Here is a 13,887-nt window from a genome sequence, read left to right on the forward strand (position 1 = left end):
GTGGTAACGTTGTCACCTTGTAATCAAGGGGTCCTGGGTTCGATACCCAGGGGAGACACATAGTGGTTCGGATCACACTTTAAACTGTAGGTCCAGTCTCAATTAGCCTTACTGTGCATAAAGTGGACTTAAACCACCAAATCAATCAATCAATCAAAATCGTTCTCCCAAACCCTCAGAGCACATCAGCCAGGGGTCCCAGGTTCAAATCCCGGCCTGGGCATAGATGTGTACAAGTGTCCATTCATCAATTTCATCATATCATCACTCATCCCCATCTTCGCAAATTAGTCAAAAGTTGCACAAAAAGCAAAGTAAAATGAAGCAAATCAATCAATCAATCAACCAAACCCTCAGAGGGCAACACCTCAACTCATCCTGCCGAAACTGCAACTTGTGCCTTCACCAAGCCCTAATTAACCCTGACTACCCATCCACCCTCTTCAACGAACAAATCACCATGCCCACACCAAGCAAATGGTGATGAAAAAAAAAAATAGTTCAAATTTACATCACCAGGTGGTTACTTTGTGAGTTTCTTTAATCAATTTCACGTAATCATCATTCATCCTCATTATTGCAGCCAAAAGTGGCAGAAGGGCAATACAAAATTTGAAAAAATTACTGAACAAATAGCAGTACTTTAATTTTGGTTTCATCATGTGCCTGTTTACCTTGGATAATATCTTGACAAGAAATCCAACTGTCCAATGAGGACATTTCTATGTTGATTGATAATATACTGAACATTTCAACTTTATAAAAAAATGTATGTGATGTTATTTTGCAAGTCACATACATTTTCATGTTCCTGCCTTCTTCATGTTCATAGAAATATGTTACAGAGCATTATGAAGTCGGCGAGTGCAAATTTATTTATTAAGGAATGTTTTGCTTATACATTTTAATTCTGGCTGATATATTAATTCTGCACTAACCTCTTGCTTTGCCAACCATTGGGCTTCCCCCAGGTCCTCTTTGTTCAGTTACCATCATTTCACCTTTCATGCCACGCCCATCGAGGGATTTTTGAGAACGAAGTTGGGCACGAGGGGAATGACGATGATCATCTGGAGGTCCTCTTCGCCTGGGACCAGACAGATCACCCTCCATCTGTTGGGAAATACCTGAAATATTGAAAGAATGTTATTAGAGTATGAGTTTTAATAAATTGATGATACATATTTGAGGGGCAGTTATAATTTTATCCAAAGAATATTGAAAAGTACTTTTCTTCTTTATTTTGCTGTATCAAGTTCCCAAAAATAATTAGGATCCTCCAATAATATTGGCTTTTTGATCTATTATTTGAAGTTAATATTGGATTTACTGTAATTAATGTTAAAAAAATGCAATGTTTCACTCTACTATTATGATAACTGGCAGTGCATAATCAGCCATCCCCAATATAAATTCTGGGCATTAGGTCAGGAATATAAATTTAAATTGTCGCAATTAAGGTAACATAGGTTATGAGATTTTCAAGTTGGTTGCTACAAAATTGTAGTAAATGTATATGGGTTAAAAGGGAAGGAAAACTAAGTGTGAATATTTGTCACCTTCAGTCTATTTTGTTATTTCTTCCAGAAAAAAAGCATAATTCACTTTCAACATTTAATATGAAGAATATGGCACTTTCCTTCTATGAATACCTCCCCGATAGCAGAGTGACAATGCTGTCAGCTTCTAATAGAGAGGGTCCCAGGTTTGATCCCTGGTAGAGGCACATTGCATAGTGATTTGATTTCCAATTTAAACTGTACTTGAACTCTGATGGATAGTTGAACTCAAATCACAGTGAGCTTCTACTAGCAATTCAACTTCTAAGGGTCAATTTCCATCCTAGACCAATTGCAGACACAATCCTTTTACTTAGGTAGGATGTCTAAATCTCTTCTCCAGTACTTCTAGCCTCACATCCAAACAAACTAATATTTTCCAAATCAGCTATTTACATCAGTAAAACTTAATCATTGTTACTACCATGGTCCCCTTGCGCAACTGTGGTCTTTTTACAACAGTTGATATTAATATGTCCTTGTGAACAAGATATCAATGTTATAGTGTTCTTTGCTATTTCAGAACAGTATGTTTCCCCAAAATTCTACAGAAAATGTACATACATAAATTCCAGAGCAAGTTAACAAAGTTTGAAATGGAAAGAATGGAATGTGATGTAGGGCTGGGCTGAATGTATCAGTATTGGTTGAAACCAGTGATAACGGTATGAGAAAGTTCTCGTTCAAATTTAATTGCTGATAATGGCTGACACATTTCTAGAGTCCAGATGTCTCACAGAATCCACAAAAATGCCACATGACACTTCCATGGAATCAAAATATCCTGGAAAGTATGCAACATGCATAATTTTCAATATTTTTGCAACAACATTGCGGGGAGAAATGTATCACGTGATTAACATATTGACTGCCACACAAGAAAAAATTCCATGGGGCATGTTTTATTACAAAAATAAAATAAAAACTTTGAAAACTAATTTAATGAAAAATTTGTTATTTTTTATTGTTTTCTGTGCATGAATTATATGTAACTCATACAGTGCTAGAATTAATTTTTACACTGCATGCAACATGACATGGCTCACAACATACTTTTCAAATTTGTTTCTGAGAACTGAGTCTTTTGTTATTCCACAAGTACGTAGTTGTGTCTAGAGTGGACCTTGAGTGGTTCTGGATGACAACTTCAAGTTTGTACAACAATATCACATTGTTGCAAACTATCGTATCACTTTTGTTCGTTACTGTTACAATATTAATTGTAACTAGATGAACACCAACAAGTAATATTTTCATGAACCAACTGAAGGGTTTTGGCCAGGAGGCCACACATCATGTAACATGTATGTTACAGCATGGCAGCACAAGTTGGCTGCACACCACGTGGCTCCCAAGATAATGAGACATGCTAGTTATATATGCTTCACAAGGTTCCAGGCTCAAAATTAGCATGAGCAAAATAAAACTCTGATGGCAGTTGATTGATTTGTTATATTTTACTTTGCTTCTTGTGCCAATTTTGGGATGAGTGATGACATGACGAAATTGATGAATGGACACTCGCAAACATCCATGCCCAGACTGGGATTCGTAAAGACCCCGGACATCGTAGTGCAATGTGCTAACCACTCTGCCATGGGGGCCGGCTCTGATGGCAGTTAATGTGCTAAATGATTATCTTATGTGAAATTATGACAATTTTAAAGCAAGACTCTAATAGCTAGATACAGTATGGTTCAAAAGAAAACTATATTTTAAAATTTACAGATATTCTGAACTACTGTAAATTGTTTCAATTTCCAAGGATCAGCAGCATTGGTATCAACTGGTATATGTATCGGAACTGGTACATGTGTCAGCTCTGGTATCTGGTCAAGAGTGGTATTGGTTCAGCAATTATAGTAATTATAATTATTAACACATGTTATTTTTTATTTCTACAAAATGAATGCAAAGTAATTATTAAAATTTGATAACATTTCTTAATATGAAGCAAAGAAATAACACTCAGTTACAGCCATGGCTATCAGTCATGTCATGTGAAAGAGAATTTAAAGAGTTGGATGGTAGACCAGTAGTGACATATTCACTTAAGTTTCTGGTTACATCATTGGAGCTCTGCTGTGTGCATATCTTAATTGTGTGTGTACTGCAGGTATTAATATTATTGTAGGGAAATTAATTATTTCATCATTTTAGAAACTGTTATTAAATCTGGTGTATACTGATGAATGGACAAAACAAGCAGCAACCATTGCAAGAAGGAGGCACCAATTTTAACATTTTACTTTACTATAAGAGTAATACATTCCCTAACATTTCATCCTAAATAACTTCAATTCCTTCTGTTGTTGATATACAATTTATATATACAAAATTCAAATCAAAACTTTTTAAAAAATATTAAATAAGACATTCAAAATAAGTGCCTACCAAATAGCATCTTTCCAATACAACATTCTACACGTATTATATTGCTTGGAAATCAATCTCTAGTAGAGCTTAAAGCCTGCTTTTGTTTTATTTTAAATTTTATGGCAAATACATAAGAAACTATTATGTGAAGGGACAATGTTTGGAAAAAAACACTGTGCTACAATCCAGAATAACGTTTAGTCTAATTTCATTTATTCCATTACATAAAACGTAAATTTAAAGCACAAATATGGTATAACTGCCCCAGAAACAAAGTATCACCAATATATTTAATATTTCACATACACATATATTTTTCTACTTTTCTGGATGAGAATTAATGTTTAAGGGAAAATTTTGAGAAAAACCTTGTAAAAAAATACAAATTTCAATGTACAGATGCAACATAATAAAAATCATTCATATATGTGAATGATATAAACTGTTTTATTTCATCTGGTGAGTGTTCCCTTTATTTTTAATTTATATAGTGTCAGCCATGAGAAAAAGTTGCCGGCAAGGAAAAATGACTGAAAAATGATGGTATGGAGAGGGAATTGAAGTAAGTAGTATTAGAAAGAAAGTAGATTTTCAGAAGGGAAAAAATTAAAGAACTTCATAAATGTGCTGTAAAGTAGTAGGGCTTCTGCCTTTACTTACAAAATTCTGGGTTTTAATCACATCTGATCCTTCACACATTTTTTTTTCATTCAGGCATAATTTTCTCATTACCATAACTCAGTATAGGCATGTTTCTGACAAGATCCAACATTTTTTTTTATTAGTGCAGCTTGCATAATGTCTTAAAATTCAAATTGCACTGCTTCTTCTCCAATCTAGCATATAAATGCTTGCATGCACATGCAAGTGTTCTAGAAATATTCTATTCAAAAACAACAATAGGTTGCATTTACCTTTGTTATACATAACCACTATTAAGTTTCATATTTTAAATGTACTATTCTGCTATAGATGAAGCAGTACACTTGAAATATATTTTTAAAGAAAAATTCTTATATTTCTTGAAAGTTTCAATAGTTAAACCAGAATATTATTCTAAAGCAAACTCAACTGACCTAATGCTTTCTATAAATGCAAAGTTGAAATTATATCTAAAAAAATAACTCATTTATTTGAAACTTCAAGGAACTTTTCATTTTCATTTCTATAATTTGGATAAACAAAAGAAAATGAAAAATTAGTAGATTCAGTTTGTATTCTTTTCTATTTAACATTGGTTTTCTGGCTCTTTAGGCTAATCTGAACAATGAAGATGAATGATTATTAGATGAAACTGATGAAGGCACACTAACAAATGTATATCCATGACAGGCCAGGACTGGAACTTTTGGTGAAGTCAAGTCGACTTTTCAATGTTAAAAATTTTAAACATTAAAAATGAGCATAGCAAGTTGCAACATGCCCACTAGATGTCACACTAGTTCAGGTGTGAATATGATTATTGCTAAAATCGGTACTCAAAGACCATCGTTAACAATTCATAGGTCGTCACCAGAAATGTACACAAACCATCTGGTGCACCGCTTCATCTCAGGAGTCAAACCTGCATCTAGGTACATCCATTTGAACATAGTTGATTTGATGTTTTGTTGTTGTGTGCTCTTAAAAAACAGAAATGCCAAAATGAAAATGTAAGCTTACAGATGAACTTTAAAAAATACAGTTGTTTTCAAAAAAATGTTAAAAAAAAGAAAAATAAGATGTCGTCTTTTTATTCCTTCACAAAATATGGAAACCCGGTTACAATTTACCAGTATTGGTAAATTTTACATTGATACATTGTAGGTATTGAGAAAAAAATTGTATTGTTCCATTCCAACTAAATAATTATAAAGTAATAATAATAATAATTCACCACAGATGGCTGAGAAACGTTCTCTCTCTCTCTCTCTCTCCCTCCCTCCCTCCCCCCACTGATTCTGCAACCTTACCAAAGTAAATTCCAAGTTCTATGCTGAATCAAAATGTCAAAATGTGTTGGTACATTCATCTGCTTCATCAATTGACCGATCATCATTATCAGTACAATTAACATGAAGTAGTGAAAAAACCCTGATATACTGCAAATTAATATTATCTATATTAAAAGGATGAAAAAGGGAAAAGGATGGAAAGAAAGTACAAGTTAATGGGAGAAATTGTTTGTGGGCTTTGTTGAAGGCACAATACCAACATTCACCTGGAGAGGCTAATGGAAGAAACTGTGACTTAAATTATAGTGATAAATTTTTAAATGAACTGATATTTACACCTGAAATGTAACTGCGTAGCAAAATAATATAAAGTTATTTGTTTAAAAAAATAACTGTATATTATTTTGAATCAATAAAAAGTGGTTATGCAAACCTTCAAGATTTACAACCACTAAAAAAAAACTTTTTGAATATTGGATATCTCTAGAACACTTCTCTTTATGTACATATATTGAAAAATATATCCCTTTCCTTTGCAGGTACATTCTTAAAAGAGGAGAATTTTATGTAGTTGTTATCCTCAAAATTGGTATGGCCTACTAGAGACAATTTAAGCAAATAATGTATACACTAGTAGATTCAGTACCACAGTTGATTTTAATTATATTTTTTATATATTCTTTTTCAAATACCAATTTCTTTTAAGCTAACTATAGTATTCTTTCGAATACCAATTTCTTTTAAGCTAACTACAGAAATACAAATGCAACTGAATAAATATATTTCAATATATTATTACATGCATATTATCAGCATTAAAGTACAATAACATCAGCTGTTCTGACATTAACACTTCTAATTACCATTAAGAGAAATTAGGACATAAAATTTATTCATGCTAGCAATTCAATAAAGGAGGTGTTGCCTTAATAAAATAAATATAGCTATTTCACAAAATTCATGGATTTTCCTTTAGGAGAATGAACAGATGTAAAATTAATTATGATTATATAAAATGTGCTGAAGTAGCTGTTCATGCATTACTTGCTCCACTGTAATGCATTTGTAACTTGTTTTATCAGCACTGAACTAGCTTTAATATGAACCAATATTTAAGCATTAGCTTAATGTACCACAAAATTGATGATTTTTTTATAGAACTGAATGAATTTAACTAACACACACACTCATGTTGAAAAATATGAGTAACTTTTAATGAGCCTGGATGTGGGCAAGGAAATATTTTAGAGGGCCTTGTGTTACAGTAGAAAGATAATTAGATGTTTTTGATCTAGGGGCATGCAATAGAACACAAAATGCAGAGCAAATATATACACGTGCATGTGCGTGTGCAAAAGCAGCTTCATATTTATTTGAGAAATCATGTTTCCACACCATATACAATAATTTGAAAAGTTATTACATTCAGGTTCTCTTTCTATATTTGGAGCTCTAAGCTTCATATTTCATTGGTTTATACATTACTTGTGGTGTACAAAAGTACAATAATTTAAGTAGAAAGAATGAATTAACTATAAAGAGAACTCCTGGTAAACATTATTTCCATGTAATTCACATACAGAATCTCAAGTGATATGTTACTTCAAAATGTGATGTTTCGTAGGTGTAAATAGTGCAAGAATTGGTTATCATATTTATATACTGGTAAAAGGAAATTTTGTCTTCCTGACAAGATAGAAGTTAACGTTGTTACCTTGTATTCATGAAGTTCAGGGTAAGATTCCTGGTGGTGATATGTAGAAATTCAGATAGCAATTCAAACTGCATATTCAGCCTTGATTAGCCTATCTATGCATAATGTGAGTTACATTGCTTTTTCTGTACAAATTGTTACAAACATATACTATAAAAGCGGAATGGTGTAAAAATTACTTTTATGCTTATGTTTACCACATTCCACAGCATAGTGTGTGCATTTTTTCAAAATGTGTCAATGCATATGGAAATAAAATGCTACAACAAAACACATCTGAATTAAAAGGAAATAAAACAGTCCTAAATGTGATCACACACTTAATGTTCAAAGTACCAGGATCAGAAAAATCCCATCTCAATCCCAGCTTCAGGAACTGATTTCCCAACTTTTTAAACTATATATTTTCTGGATTATAAATGCCTTAAATTTCTTGGAAATGGCAATTTTATTCCAGAAATGCAAAAACAATCCCATTAAGGGGAAATAGAGTGTAGATTTTGAGATCCCAAAAATTTCCAGACTTAGTCAGGAAATGGTGAATTTTTTCCATCCTGAACATTGGGATTATAAAAATTACCCATCCCGAATATGTCCCATGAAAAAAATGTCCATCTCGCACATTCTTACTTTTAACTCATAACTTTTATGAATATTCAGAAATAATCAAGAAACAAAAAGAAATGAATTATGACACCATGCTGTGAAAGAATTTGAGGCATATGATGGAAGACTTACTACACAACCAGAGTGAGTCATAAATTCATAGCATTTGTGGGTACCATGTTTATATTTCCAACATACACACAGACACACAAAAGCTGGCTTTTCAGTGAAGTGTCCATTGGAATCTCTGGTCATTCTCCAACATTCGGCTAGTGATACAATCCCTTAGTGATATCAGGTTGCTGCTTTTTATGTAAAGAAAAAACTCTCTATGATATATTTTGCACACATCCTCTAAGAACAATTCCCTTCATGAAGTGCATCATGTAATGAAACCGGTAGAAGAAATTGAATGGTGCAAGGTCCAGGCTATAGACTGGGTGCAGTAGGATTTCAAGGCCATTCAAGTCCTACATTTTCTGGCAGACCCTATGTTACCTGTGACATGGGGTGTTGTTGCATTGAATAACACTTTCTTTTTGTTCACTATTGTTGGGTATAACTGAAACAGAACATTGTGCCCTCACTGTAGGTGGCAGTCTGTCACATCAACAGTCCAACCATGTGGCACCTCCATGGCAGAGTGGTTAGCACAGCATACTGCAACACCAGGAGTCCTGGGTTTGAATCCTGGCTTGGGCATGGGTGTTCTTTGTGAGTATCCATTCAAACAATTTCATCATGTCATCCCTCATCCACATTTTTACGATTAGCCAAAAGTGACAGAAAAGTGAAGTAAAATAAACAAAAATCAATCAATGAACAGGACTCTCCAAGTTCCAGCACATGCACAACATGGTCTTCTCAATGCTCTCTTTGAATCACCATACAATTCCAGGTTGCCTGGAGTGACAATGAAGTTGGGTGCTGGTAAAGGTTGCTCTTCCACAGCTTGGAGTAGGGCCTCAGTATTGGTGGCCACTGGTTGTCCACACCTCAACCTGTCAACAAGACTGGTGTCTCCAGACTGGAAGGATTGAAACCATTCCCTTGCTGTTGCAGGGTGCAATGTCCCTTCACCTTCTGCTCTACAGATTTCCTTCACTGCAGTGAACCCCTTTTGCAAACAGTGGCATAGGAGCACAGGAATACAAATTTTCTCCTCATATATTCTCATCTCAATTCATAAGTCTGTGGGTGTTAGCCTTGTCACACGTTACTTGTCTGATAACACAGACATGTGGCCAGATGATGGCTCATACCCACTGCACTTTACTGCACATTTAACACCTGCTTGGAGGCCCATCGATTTCCATTCCACAAAAAAAAATACAAATTTATGACTCACATTGATATATACATAAGCAACACTTCAACAATGATTTATGCCAATCAAAGTATCAGCATTTGATAGTATTGTATCATTTAATGAATGATATGAAGTTTAAGTTATAAAAGATATGAGTTGAAAGATTAATCTCTGAATGCCTGAGATTTTTCAGTGATTGTATGTAAAGGAAGCATATGTTGATAGAAATGCATGTAACCAGTACCTGCACAGAAAAAGCAAAGTCTTCCTTAACACTCAAAAGGGAAATCTTTCATTTGTACTAATTTAAAATCAAATATAATCTGCATGTGCAGATTTCCATGTACTGTCTCTTTTTTGTATGAGGTGTGCATCCCAAAAACAATTTTCTGCTCACTTGTATGCACACATTCACACAAGTATGAACACAAAATACGAATCATGCAGAAACTACAGGTTACATATCGTGCATTATATGAAACTAAATTATTTTTGCTACTTACCTACATGAGAAGATTTCTCGAGACAAGTTTCCTAGCTAATAATCTAATAATAACTACTAATGCTAATTTTTCATATAATGGAGACTCCACATTCACTGTCTTAATTTTATGTGTTAAATTAAAAATAATCATTAGTCTTTTGATGCTAGATTTTTGTGAAATGTAATGTTCATATTTTATCTGGGGACAATGAAAAGAAAAATGAAGCATGAGTCGAAACTACATATGTTTACAAGTAATTTGTGAATACAAAATTTAACATAACATTCTCTAGTATTTTTCTCACTTGATTTGGATCTTGATATCTTTAAATTCTTTAATAACTAAATAAAATTATGGCTTTACTCAGATCTTGATGTGTAGGAAAGTTGGAAAAATCAAAATGACTTTAAGAGCACTGTAACATGAACGTTAAAGATCTAACTAAAGTCTGCCTTTAGGCATCAGTAGCTAATATGCTTAATTTATAATATGATTATTATGATTAATAAGAATTATTACAATTATAAAAAAAATCATAAAAGCAATATTAAAGCTAAAGCACATAAATTAAACATACACAGACAATCAAATATTTAATAATTAGAAATTTTATAGTCTGAGTATGATAAACAGGAATTAAGAAAACTCTAAAAGACACTAATACTGTGTGCCCAATGCCATAATATATGGCATGTTTCAAAAGATGTGCAAGCATAAGTTGATTGCTTACAAAATGAGAAACATCATTGATATTTACATTGGGTTTTCTGCATTATCAAGTGACATGGTTCACATTCAAGCCCCCCCCCCCCCACCAAGTCAAATTAGGTGAGCAAAAAGAGAATAAATTATTGCAATGTTAAAACTATTTTTTTTTTTACTATCATCACCCTTAGCACTATGGATTATATTAAGTACTTGATGTGTTTGGGAAAAGTTTTATGGGTAAAGTGAAAAAAACTGCCATTTAGGAATATATAATCTCAACTAAAAAGACTAGCAGTCAAGAATTTTGTCTTCACAGCCCAGTAGCAAACCACACATTTTTGCCACAGATTGTGCACAGTTCAATTATCGCATAGTGCTCTAATATTGGATACCCCTGTTTCTTGCTAACCAAGTGTTGTACTCAGTTGGCAGTAAGTGTAAAGGATAGGTCTTATATCACCATTGCATTAGGCTTTGTGTGAGGCAACTGGATGCTATTGTGCTATTGTACAGAGCATTCTCCGACATTCGCTATGAGACTCGGAGGAAAGCGGCCCGACATCAGAGCTTGTCTTTCCCGGTGAAGGGGTCCATGTTGGATTTCCTAGATGGGAGTTTTTGCAGTCTCATTTCTGACTGATAAGGGTACAGTGTGACCACAAGGAAAAAAACCTTCGGTGGAAAGCGTTCGTGCATCTTCCATGTCGTTATCGGTGCTCAGGGAAGTGTTGCCAGGTTAGACTTGGGAAACCAGAAGATCTTCTACAAAATCCAATGATCTAATAGTAGCGGATGAACAACGTTCTCGGGGGGGGGGGGGGGGTATAGGCATGTGCACTGGGGGGCATGGGGATGTCCACAGATTTTTTCCAGCGAGGGGGAAACAATGTATTTTTATCAGGTGGGTAAACGAGGCATATTACCCCATAATAATGTTGCCCTCTCAGAAAACACCATTTGAGTTTGAAATTATCACGTTCCTACATCCCTATTATAATAATGGATGTTAATTACTGTGGCTGAAATCAACTCATACATCTGAAATAATAGGTACTTTTATGTCAACATTCATTTTCCACAATCTTTCAAGTCGAATGCTAACAATAACAAATTAATTTGCCTTCTGATGGTGTTCGGTGTACAACTATTGTTAGGAGTGGGCACGTGTCGTGCACCCTAATGAGAAAATGGATTACGTATGTGAAATATATTTGGTGAATTAGACAACATGTCTTCCTCAATAATTCAAGATAGCAACGCTTATGCTAGGGTGTCACCTATCCTCCCCATCTGCTAGAAATACACACACACACACCCTCATACACACATATGCATGTATAAAATAATTTGCCCACGCTACGAAGTCAGTGTTTCTACCTAGTAAGGCAAGGACGTTTCACTGCGTTTGTGTCATTTCATCAATTTCATCAGTTTTTCATTCATCCATATTGTCGTACTTACCCGTAGAGGCACAAAAGCGACGTAAAATAACTAAAATAGAAATAGATTTTTGGGTGGGATAAAATACAACCATCTAAAAATAGTAATGTAGTAATAGTAATAAAATAATAATAATGTCCTAGCACAATTGAGTATCGTTTGGCATAATTTCACAGTTCAAACAGCACTTTTCATGCCTGAGTGGAGTTCCCACTCTATGTCTCCCATCCATGTTCAAGTAAGATGAGCAGGAAACGTGTTTTTAAGCTGGCCGTTGGAGGTTCCATAGCAATAGTTTATTAAGGAATTCTTCCAAGAAATCAATAGGTCTGGCAATACTGACGTGAACCACGCTGAAGGCTCCTTCCCCCTGTCCTTTCCCCCACCTGCCAGCACGATGAGGTTCTGCGCAGGTTTCTTTCCTTGTGGTTCCACTATAGTAAGAGTTTAGTATTTTAAATGTACAATGTAAAGTGTGAAATGTTTACCTTAGACTTTTCTTGGCTTAGGAGTTTTACAAAGTTTTGTTTGTGTGTTATGGTGTCGCATATATGTGAAGAGGCAGTGCAGATACAGAAGGGTGCATTTTTTTGTTATGGTCTTGAAAATACCCTCTATTATACCTCTAAAAAATTAATAATGCTAAGCAGATCAATGGCCAGGTACAAAACAACATCCAGTTATTACAATTAATCATAACACATCATTTAAATTATTTATTAGTGTTTTTAATTATTAGTTCACCACCATTGTTCCTATTCTTCACTGAGATTAAGGCATTTTGTCTAGTGTTATATTTGAGAACCTTGTATGCAATAGCTCTTGTGAAACAGTCACTATCGATCTGTAATGAGAATATAAGTATTTGCACAAATATACTTATTTTGCTTCTCCTTAAGTAGAATGTTTTAAATTCAACCACTCCTCATTTTGGGTTTTCAAGCATAAAAAACTGATAAATTATTAAATAATAATAATAACAACAATAATAATACGCAGGGAGAGAAAGAGACAAGAATCCCAATTAATTATACTACTTCAATATGCATCTTCAATGTAATATTTGATGTAACAGATCATTTAAAAAGTTGTTGGAGTGGGGCACAGGAAAGAGGGATGAAATATCAGACTGAGGGAATGGATGTCCCTTCTGGCATCCTTGGACACTTGGAGAAGTGCTATGATATTGATGGGAAAGTTGCATTTCAAAATATTTGTAACAAGGAGGTGAGAATACATATTTACTTCCTTTTTTGACTAAATAAATGAACAATATCTAATGTTGCCAATGTGAAATTCAGTCCTGTTGCACCATGTAATGTTGGGAATCTTTCCCAAACACGGACTAGTGTGTATACAGGACAAAGTTGGAGATTGGCTGTTGTACATCTTGATTGATTGTTTTGATTTATTTTACTTCACTTTGCTGCTACTTTTTCCTAATTGCAAAAGCCGGCCCCTGTGGCGGAGTGGTTAGCATATCGCACTACGACGCCAGGGGTCCCGGGTTCGAATCCTGGCCTGGGCATGGATATTTGTGAGTGTCCATTCATCAATTTCATCATATCATCACTCACCCCCATCTTCGCAAATTCGCCAAAAGTGGCACAAAATACGAAGTAAAATAAATCAAATCAAAATCAAATCCTAATTGCAAAGATGAAACACCCATGATCAGGCGAGGATTTGAACCCGTGACCCCTGGCATCATAGCATGCTGCGTTAATCACTTTGCCATGGAGGTTGGCATGCATCT

The 13,887-nt window shown here is 34.5% G+C and overlaps 1 protein-coding gene across 1 annotated transcript in view; it reads right to left on the reverse strand.

Annotated features, from left to right (window-relative positions):
• LOC145984124 (uncharacterized) overlaps positions 1–13,887 on the reverse strand; it is a 928,179-nt gene that overhangs the window by 464,199 nt on the left and 450,093 nt on the right. Inside the window, exon 7 of the mRNA XM_083117559.1 lies at positions 939–1,127. Within this exon, the coding sequence (XP_082973685.1) occupies positions 939–1,127 (189 nt within the window). The remainder of the gene's footprint in view (positions 1–938; positions 1,128–13,887) is intronic.

This window comes from Lepisma saccharinum, chromosome 2 (genome assembly GCF_977018435.1).
Source record: "Lepisma saccharinum chromosome 2, izLepSacc3.1, whole genome shotgun sequence".
Classification (NCBI taxonomy): Eukaryota; Metazoa; Arthropoda; class Insecta; order Zygentoma; family Lepismatidae; genus Lepisma; species Lepisma saccharinum.